Source organism: Ipomoea nil, unplaced genomic scaffold (assembly GCF_001879475.1).
Source record: "Ipomoea nil cultivar Tokyo-kokei standard unplaced genomic scaffold, Asagao_1.1 scaffold1074, whole genome shotgun sequence".
Taxonomy (NCBI): domain Eukaryota; kingdom Viridiplantae; phylum Streptophyta; class Magnoliopsida; order Solanales; family Convolvulaceae; genus Ipomoea; species Ipomoea nil.
Window position 1 is genome coordinate 569,681 of NW_017617502.1, and position 9,837 is coordinate 579,517.

The 9,837-nt window shown below is 34.9% G+C and overlaps 1 protein-coding gene across 3 annotated transcripts; it reads left to right on the top strand.

Annotated features, from left to right (window-relative positions):
• The first annotated feature begins 1,856 nt into the window (after positions 1 to 1,856).
• LOC109182793 lies at positions 1,857 to 6,828 on the top strand. Of its 3 annotated transcripts, XM_019332991.1 has the most exons (4): positions 1,857 to 2,023; positions 3,264 to 4,144; positions 4,942 to 5,875; positions 5,926 to 6,029. In XM_019332991.1, exons 2-4 carry the CDS (start codon positions 3,290 to 3,292, stop codon positions 5,940 to 5,942), a joined length of 1,806 nt encoding a protein of 601 aa, XP_019188536.1. In that variant the 5' UTR covers positions 1,857 to 2,023; positions 3,264 to 3,289; the 3' UTR covers positions 5,943 to 6,029. The 3 variants fall into 3 exon arrangements, with proteins under 3 accessions (XP_019188536.1, XP_019188535.1, XP_019188534.1); XM_019332990.1 differs by having other exon boundaries at positions 1,858 to 2,070; positions 4,942 to 6,828; XM_019332989.1 differs by having other exon boundaries at positions 1,858 to 2,023; positions 4,942 to 6,828.
• The last annotated feature ends 3,009 nt before the right edge of the window (positions 6,829 to 9,837 follow it).

Sequence of the window (9,837 nt, forward strand, 5' to 3'; positions counted from 1 at the left end):
CATCACCAAAACCACACCATTGTCTGTTACTTTATAATTTTTTTTATTTTTTATTTTTGTACCTATGATTTGTACCGTCGGACACAGTGACTAACCCCCCTCGTTAAATTATAGGCACATCTTTTTAGATGGGACAACTGGCTTGAAAATTTAAAATTATTCCATATCTAAAAACAATAATCAATTATTGACCTTTGGTTAAGAATTGATGAAACCACCTTATAACCCTCTTTATTGCCTAAAACAACCACCTCCGATAAGTTTATATTCCAAATAATTGCTTCTAAATAACAAGACTCAAAAGAGAGTGGAAAATGAAAATGTTTTCTTTATTTAGGACATTAATGCCCTCCCATCGTGGTGCCCCAGACAAAATAGGCAAAATTGTAGTTAAAAATATTCCTACCTCTCTATGATTACTTCAAATAGTAAAGAATAACAAAAAATAATTAATGATTAAATAAATTTATGTTAATCGCTAAAATTGACTTTCTATGTTATTAACTTTTTTTTTTTTTTTTGAAAACATGTTATTAACTTTTATATAGTCTAAAATTAAATTTTAGAGTTTGACCAATTTAAAATTTTAACAAAATAAATAATACTTGCATTATATTACATTTTATGTGATTGAAAACAATCTGTGATATATAAGGGTGGCTTTGGTTCAAAGATAGGAATCGAAATCGAAATCAAACATGCCCTTAGTATTCGTAATGGATTTTTTTTTAAAAAAAAAGTCTATTTCAATTCTTTGGTATAGGGGAATAGGAATCAAAATTTTTAAAAAACTATAAAATTATTATTATAAAAATAATGTGAAATAATTTTCAAAACAAAAAAAAAAAAACAAATTAACACCTGTTGTCTTTATCCAACACAATCCCAATGGGCTAAAAGAATAAAAGAATTAGAGTAATGGTTTTTTTTTTTTTTTTTTTTTTAAGGAATGAAACCTCCCATTTTGCTTAGGGATGAATTATAGTATTTAGCAATTATTATTAGGAAAAAAATAGTCTTTTTATTTTCTTATGGGAAGATTAAAATTAGGAAAAAAAACTGTTATTATTGGGAATATATATATATATATATATAGGAACAATGATGAAATAGGCTACTGAACTACATGTAACATGTCATTGAGTCATCAAACTCAAACAAACTATAATTGGATTCCTATTTCCTAAACAACCTAAGCTCATGCAACTAAACTAAAATTGAAAGGTTATTATATGATGTCATGGTTAATTTATTAAAAAAAAGTCAAAGTTTAAACTAATTTTTTTTTAGTACTACTGAAGCACGGAGTATAAACTAGACCACAAGGTTATTGGTACTAATTTTGATTAAAAAAAAAATATCAAACCCAACAATCCCTCTCATGCCTTGATCTTCGTCGCATGAAGAAACGTTCTTCGTCTCTCACTGGAGACAGAGATAAACTCTTCAACCCTGACTTGAGACGCGAAGACGGAGATGAATATCGACATTTGAAGTTTATTACTATTATTTTAAAAAATTATTTTATTTTAACAAATTAACAGCTACATAAATAATAACCAATCAAATATGTCAATTTTAGTTTATTACATAATTTTAAACCTTTTAGAATTTAATTGTAATTTTTTTGTTGATTTTGATAATCCAACTACATATATTCACTTATTTGAGCATTAATCCCATTTTGACTTTGAAAAGGAAGGAAAGAAGGAGGGAATGAAAGCATAGTAGAGTAGAGCTGCGGTAAAAAGTGAAAAAAAAAACCACTGAATTTCAGCGGTGAAAGCTTTTGAACCCACACACCAAAGCCTGTGTGGTCTCCCACACACGCTCATAAATCCCAACCCAACAAAGCGTTAAATCGTCTCTCTTCGCTCTTTCTTTCTTTCTTTCTTTCTTCCTTCTCTGACGAACAGCAAAATACAAAGGAGAGAGGAGCAAATTATTCAATACACTCATAAACCGTAATATTTTTCTCTCTTCACAAAGTTATCTTCTCCACAGGTCACACCCCAGCTTACAGGTCTGAACTTTTCCTTCTTGCCCATCTCTCTCTAGCATGAAAAAAGGGTACTTTGTGTTCCATGCTTTTGCTGTGTTTCTTATGGATTATTTTTCGTGATATTTTTTGTTTGTATACACCGTTGGTTGACGAGAAAGGTCAATTGAAGCGTAAAGATTGAAACCCATTTGCTCTTTGCGACTAGATCTTCCACGTTCTAGTTTGTGTATGGCTTTTCTTTTTTCCTCTGTTAGTCTATCGTCCCGGGCACGTATTTCTGCTTTCTTGTTTGCCCAGCATACAATGTATCATCCATGTTGGTTTTCCTTTACAAGTTTGTAGTGCTTCTGATTGAATGTATTTTTTGGGATTAATTGAGAATTTTGATTGCGGGGTTGTTCTTAATGCTTGGAGGTTTTGTTTCCTTAATGCTTCATTATTTTGTTCTTATCATATGCTTAGGTGTGAGTTTTTGGTACTGTCGAGAGTTTTGTTTTCTTAATTTCTTTCTCTTTCAGTTGTTTTACGACAATTTATTGTGTTGGTTTGACAATGGATGTGGGTGCAGCTTTAATAGTTATTTTTTTTTTAAAAAAAATAATGAGATAATATTGGGGACTGGGGAGAGCTTATCTTTGTGTGTCATCTTCAAGTGGATTTAAGATTATTGGTAAATTGTTGTGCTAAGGGTTCAGAAAATTTACAAATCAAGTTGAAAAAAAAAAAAGTCTTTGATCACATTAGAGATAAGATTATATTACAGCTTTTTGAATTTTAAACTCGGGATTTTTAACTTAGTTTCCCTCAGTTAAAAGGGCTAATTCAGAATGTAAAATTATTCTTAGCTTATAGCTTCAAGAGAAGGAACCTAGTTCATACATTCAAATGTGAGTGGTTTTACAAGAGCATGAAAAAGTACATATTTGGTCATGCAACAATGTTGCCTTTTGGTTTATGTTTTACTCCATATTTGGTTACCCGATCGTTTCATAGTCCAAAGTTAGGAGCTTTACGTGTTTAGACACCTTAACTACGAATTTCACATTACTTATGTTACCTCAAAGCAATTGACTGTTTCAGAATAAAAGGCACTTATTTGAAGCTTTAGAAACAGCTATTCAAATCTAACTATTGTGTAATATACTAATATTTTGTTGCATTCTAAATAAGGATATCTTAGTATCTTACTGTTGATCACTTTTCAGTTTGAGATTACTCTATTACTTACAGTTTGCATTATGTTGAATTGTATTATGTGCAGATAGGCTTAGTAGAATTTGAAGAATTATGGAGGAAGTGATCAATAAATCTACTGACTGCTTCCCATCTGAGCAATCTTCTGGCTATAGTTATATTTTTCGCGATCCTGAGCTGTTTCCTCGAGTTGGGACTGAATATCAGGCAGAAATCCCGCCTCTTATGAAAAAATGTGGTTATAGGCAGCTTGCAAGTGAACCGTTCAATAGCAGCATCAAACTAGACACTTCGGATTCATACCCAATGGGTTTACCTATTCCAGTCATGTGGATACGTGATAAAAGTAAAGACAAAAGAGGTGAACTCATGGAAGTTTCTGATAATCATGTGTCTGCAAGTATTGGAGATGGATTTGTGGAATCTGAAAACAATGTCAAGGGGCAGGTTACTCGAGACAATATTGATGGAGGGATCAAAATCGATTCTTTGTGCAATTTTGTTGACAATGGAGAAAAAACGGAGGGGCTACAACAACATGTTCCTTCTGTGGTTACAGGTGAAAGCATTAACAGTGACTCGACCATATTCCCGGGACAAAAAGCCCACGTTGATCGTTGGGATGGCTGCTATCTTGTTCCCGGGTTACCTAATGAAGATTGGAACGATATCGAACATTCTAGTTTCCTCCTTGGCTTGTATGTCTTTGGGAAAAACCTTTCTCTTGTTAAAAGGCTTATAGGGAGTAAAGAGACGGGGGATATATTGTCCTACTACTATGGGAAGTTTTACAGGTCTAGAGATTATCGAAGATGGTCAGATTGTCGCAAGATAAAAGGGAGGCGGTGCATATATGGTCAAAGGATTTTCATGGGATGGAGGCAACAGGAGCTTTTGTCACGCTTATCTTCCCATGTTTCGGAGCAATGCCTTTATATGTTGACTGAGGTACTATCTGTAAATAGCTTCTATGATTGAAATTATGCATAATCCTCTGTGCAGTGCTTATTCATAGTTTCTTTAAATGCTTTTCTGACATCCTTATTTCAGTGCAAGTACATATGTTTTGGATTGTCCAAAAAGTCGATACATAAATCTTAGTTGTGAAGAATCATCTATTCGCTTGATATATTTGATTGTTCCATACATGAATGTACGATGGTAACCATCTGTTTGTAGTTTCTTCAGTAAGATAGGCATTGGTATGTGTAAAGAGAGATTTTCATGACAGACCAGTGAGTTAATGCACGTTTATACTTGAAAACACGTATATCTAATATGCATTAGTTTTAAAACAATTTGAAAAGCCTATGGTGTCCTTATTTTTCACAAAATATTTCCTTTTTTTTTTTGTTTTGGGCATGAAAGGAAAGGCGTTTTGGTTTGGAAATTGATGGGCCTATTCTGTTGATGTCTGCTTTTGTGATCTTGAGAAAGAACTAAAACGCATTTCCTTTCATGAGTGCTGTAATTCTTGCTATCTTTTTTAAAAAAAAAAGAACATGAAAAGATCAAAAAGCTGAGAAGCTCTAGTAGTGTAAACTAAAGACCAAGAATTAGGAATCGAATTGTTATTTCTTGATCATCTAGTGGGATAAAGCATAGGTCTTTCTTGAAGTTTGTGGTTGTTTTAGCATACGTGTCATTTCATCAACATGAGAATAATTTGCCATTTTTAGTGTAATTAGTTTGTTGCATCATATCGCTTGTTTCTTCTGTGCAATTACTGATTTAGACTGTTTTAGATCTCGAAATTGTTTGGAGATGGAAAGATGACACTTGAAGAGTACGTGTTCTCTCTGAAAGACAAGGCCGGCATCAACAATTTAATAGAAGCCGTTGCCCTGGGCAAAGGAAAGAAGGATCTTACGGGAACTGCTTTGGAGTCGACGAAAGCTAATCCTTCTTTACCCGTGCGGGCCGAAGTACCTATTGGCAAAGCATGCTCTTCTCTCACGTCGAGTGAAATTGTCAAGTTTTTGACCGGTGATTTTCGACTGAGCAAAGCTCGATCCAATGATCTTTTCTGGGAAGCTGTTTGGCCCCGCCTTCTAGCACGGGGATGGCACTCGGAGCAGCCTAGCGATGTTGTATATTCTGGTGCAAAGCAGTCTCTGGTGTTTCTTGTCCCGGGCGTTAAAAAATTCTCGAGAAGATTAGAGAAAGGAATCCACTATTTCGACTCGGTTACTGATGTCTTGAACAAGGTTGCCTCGGAACCCGGCCTTCTCGAGCTCGAAGTAAATGGAGAAAACGGCGGCATTCAGAACGAGAAAGGCTTGACGGATCCCGAGATGGAAGAGGATCGAGAGGTTTCATTGAACCCCCGACGCCATTCTTACCTCCAGCCCCGAAATTCGACTTACAAACAGCATTCAATGACATTCACAGTTGTAGATACGAGCTTGTATTCTGGAGAAGGAAGAGTTAGAGTTCGGGAACTGAGAAGTTTGCCTCTCGGCCCTTTGACTTCTGCTCCTTGCGCTCTTCTGAGCGAAGAGAGTAGTTCGGATAGCGTGGAACGAGATACAATCGAACCATATGATGCTGTTAACCAACTCCCTAATGGTCCCGATTCTATGATTAAGGAAGAATTAAGCAGTTTAAACGACCAATTGCCTAATGATCCCGGGTCGAAGGTTAAAGAAGAAGAAAGCAGTAGCGATAAGAGTGCCAATCTCTGCCAAGTTATGCCATCCATGAATTTGGAATCTAGTCCAGATGTGAAACCCGATCAGATGACTAACTTAGCTGCTCTCGACCGCAAAGATTCGAGCCATAATACTGGAACCATGTTAATCAATGACCAGTTGATCAGGGAAAAAATTGATAACTCGAGCTTCCAAGATATTTGTCCAAGCGCCGTTGGACCGTCTCAGAGCTCATTCTCGGGCGGTTCTTCTCCATGCAACCATGAAAAAACTTTCGAAAGAAATCTAAGTGAGAACAGTCATGGCTCTGGGCACTCAGTCGAGAACTCTAGCATGGGGCCCGATCAATCGCTTACTATGAATGTGTTACATAAATGTGATAAAATACCGGGTCCCAAACCTTCCGAGACATTAGAATCCTTAAACACCGGTGCCATTCCAGACGAGCCACCGGTCACGACAGGCAGGAGGCCGAGCACTAGAAACAGGCCAAGCGCGAAAGTATTGGAGGCATTCGCGTATGGATTCCTCGGCACGGGCAATAAAAGAAAAGGCGGTGATAGCTCAACATCAACAGCTTCTAGGCGGGTGCGTAGGAAGAACAAAAACCCGACGCCTTTAGATAACGACGGTTTGGGTTGTCAGAAGGAAGCAAAGATGGATGAGACCCGTAACGAGAACTTGGCAATGATGGGTGAATCTGTGAGTTTTGTGGAACGCGAGATTCAGGTGAGTAGGCATTCGGATATTATAACAGAATGAGAATAGCAAAGTTGTTTGAAAGTGTGGAGATAGAAGTGTTTGATTTTGGTTTTAAGTTGACATATCATCCAAAATGGCAGCAGGATACAGTTACAAATTTATTGTCCTTTTTTAACTGTAATAAATTTAGCTTTGAATCTCTATTCAATTAGACTCTTGATACAAAGATAACAATAATATACATATCATATATATATAAATGTTGTGTTCTTGAAAGTACATTATGGAGGAAGGGTGTTTAAATTTGTTAGGGTAGTAGGAGAATGAGGTGCCCAAATTGAGTTGGAGTTTAGATAGTTCACCATGCCATTATACTACTTCAGTGTTTTTTTTTCTAAACATTTTAAATATTTTCTTGTAATTTGACACCCTCCTATATATATGAGAGAATGGTGGTTATTTCCTTGAACTTTATACTTTTTTAGTATCTAAATTGTTTGCATATGCTATTAACCTTGTGGTCAAGTAGCATGACGTGTGACTCCCAAATGGGAGGTCATGCGTTCACATCCCAGTGGGGACAGAGATACTAATATGTAACAGGGTTAGTAGTATTCCAAAAAAAATTGTTTGTATTTTTAATGTTTTTTAGACACATGCTCTTACCTCTATAACACCCACTTAAGTTTTTTACAGGTAGAGGTAGTATTTTTAGTTATTATAATTCAGATTAAAGAAATAAAAAAAAATTATAATATAAGCTTAACAAAAATATTTATTTGTAAGTTATAGATTTTGATATAGCAGATCCTGCCAATTTCAAAACTAAATGTATGCAAAAAATTAAACAAAAAAAAATGTTTATCAAATCTTATTAATCAAAATTAGTCTTTTTTATGCGCGATGTGCAAAAGTAGATGTCCAATATTAATATTCAATGTTAAGATCTTAGTTATATTGAAATATTATTTTTAAATAATAGTATATAATTTTTTAAAAAAAATTATAGTTGTAGAATTTATATATGTATAGTTGACAATTTGGGTATATGGTATGATTAATAGTAGTGGTTAAAGTGCCAACTACTATGTAATGCAATGAGACTTTACCATTCCAAATGAATAGTCACAGGATTGAACCGGTGGTTGGGATTTGGGAATGTAACCCTCTTTCACGCTTATCAATTTTTAAGATTTAGGTATAACTAACTTTATAATTATTAATTTTTAAAGTTTCTTACTAATTTCAAAACTATAGTAGATTGAGAAAATTTTCTATCAAAATTTATTAATAAAGTTAAAAATCATATAAGAATGTGTTCCCAATATAGTAAAATAAGAATCAATTTTAACTATCCATCAAAAAATATAATAGATTTAAAGTAAGGAGAGAAAAAAAAACACAGTGACATTTTGATAAATAACTCAAACATTAGAGTTGTACTTTGTATTGTTGCTAAGGGCAAATTATATCGTGCACAATGCGAGTTTATGTGTATTATGTTAAAAGTTTATGTGTATTACGTTAAGGATTTATGTGTATTATGTTAAGAGTTCATGTGTTTTATGTTAAGAGTTTATATGTATTATGTTAAGAGTTTATGTGTATTATGTAGAGAAAATTTCAATTTTGGTCATATGACTATAGGGGTTTTGTTAATTTCAGCAACAGACTTTAAAAAGTGTCAATTTAGTACCTTGACTATGCAATTTTATCACTTTTGGTCACTCCGATCAAATTGCCGGCCAAATTTCATCGAAAATTTTTAACAGTTAAAATAATGAGGGTATTTTAGTCATTTCACATCTCTTCCTTCTTCTCCGGCGACTTCATTTTTTCCAGCGAATCCGTCGCAGCAGCACACCTTCCAAAGCATACTTAATCTCATTCGTCCAAGCCGTCGCTAGCGATTTATTAGTGTTCAGATGGCCAAAATTCTGGTTGAAAACATCTGAATGTTTGTGTAAGGGGAGCTTAAGATATCGGCGGACCTAGAAATCTTCGAACTGCACTTCTCTTTGTGCTCGTCTAACGTAGTTCCTGCCAAAATTCCGGTTGAAAGCTTTTCCAGCAAAAAAAAGGCTTGCTCGAAGAAGAAAGCGAAATGCTAAAACTGATGCTGGTGCCTATTTATTCTAAAACTTCTCTATATCAACATTATGCTAAAATTTATGTTGAATAAATACTTCTCTTTTTGGATAATGTTGAAAGCATCGCAGCGCACCTCATCCTCGGATTCGCCGGAAAAGATGAATTCGTCGGAGAAGAACGAAAGAGATGTGAAATGACTAAAATATCTTCATTATTTTAACTGTTAAAATTTTTCGGCGAAATTTGGCCGCCAATTTGATCGAAGTGACAAAAATTGATAAAAATTGCATAGTCAAGGTACTAAATTGACACTTTTGAAAGTCAGATGCTGAAATTAACAAAGCCCATGTAGTCATATGACCAAAATTGAAATCTTCTCGTATTATGTATTATGTTAAGATTATCTGTATTATGTTAGGACTTTATGTGTATTCTACTATATAATTATATATATACGAAACAGATGATATTGTGCGCCCTGGTGCACGATATAACAATTGGTTGCTAAGTACACATTAAAATTCATGTGAAAGAATAATTTGCAACACTACAGAGTGCATCTAGTATTACGGCCCGGTTTGGAGCAATAGTTTACTCCAAATCGCTGAAAAATGAAACGCTACATTTTGTAGCATTCAATGTTAGCATTTTGAGAAAAGATTAATTTTTCCATAAAACGCCCCTATACTATTTTATTTATTAAAAAAAAAAAAAAACAAACAAACAAACATGTAATGGAAGAGCGATTAACAACCATTGATTTAACTAAGTTCATAGTTCCTGAGATATTAGGGTTTCTCTAATTTTCGCTCGTCTTTGGTTTTTGACCGCTCAAATTTTTACACAGTCGTCGCCTTCGTGAAGCAAGCGGATCAGAGGCGGTGTCCGATCATCTTCCCTTGTCGCCATCTCTGCCGCAGGCAGCGTCCGCCTTCACTGTCTTCTCTTCCATTCTCTACCTTCGCCATTGGTTACGCCTTGCCCCACCCCTCCATCTCCATCGCTACCGGTCGTTACTCCCTTATTTTCGCATTGTTGTTTCCTTTTGCTTTGTTTTACTGGTTTAATTTTGTTTGCAGTTTCTGTGTTTTTTCTCTCGTTGTTTTGATGAGTTTCTTCCTCTCGTTTACTTGGCGAGTTCTTTTTCATAAACCGTGAAACGATAAAACTGGTCATGGCGTATGTGAATCTCATCCT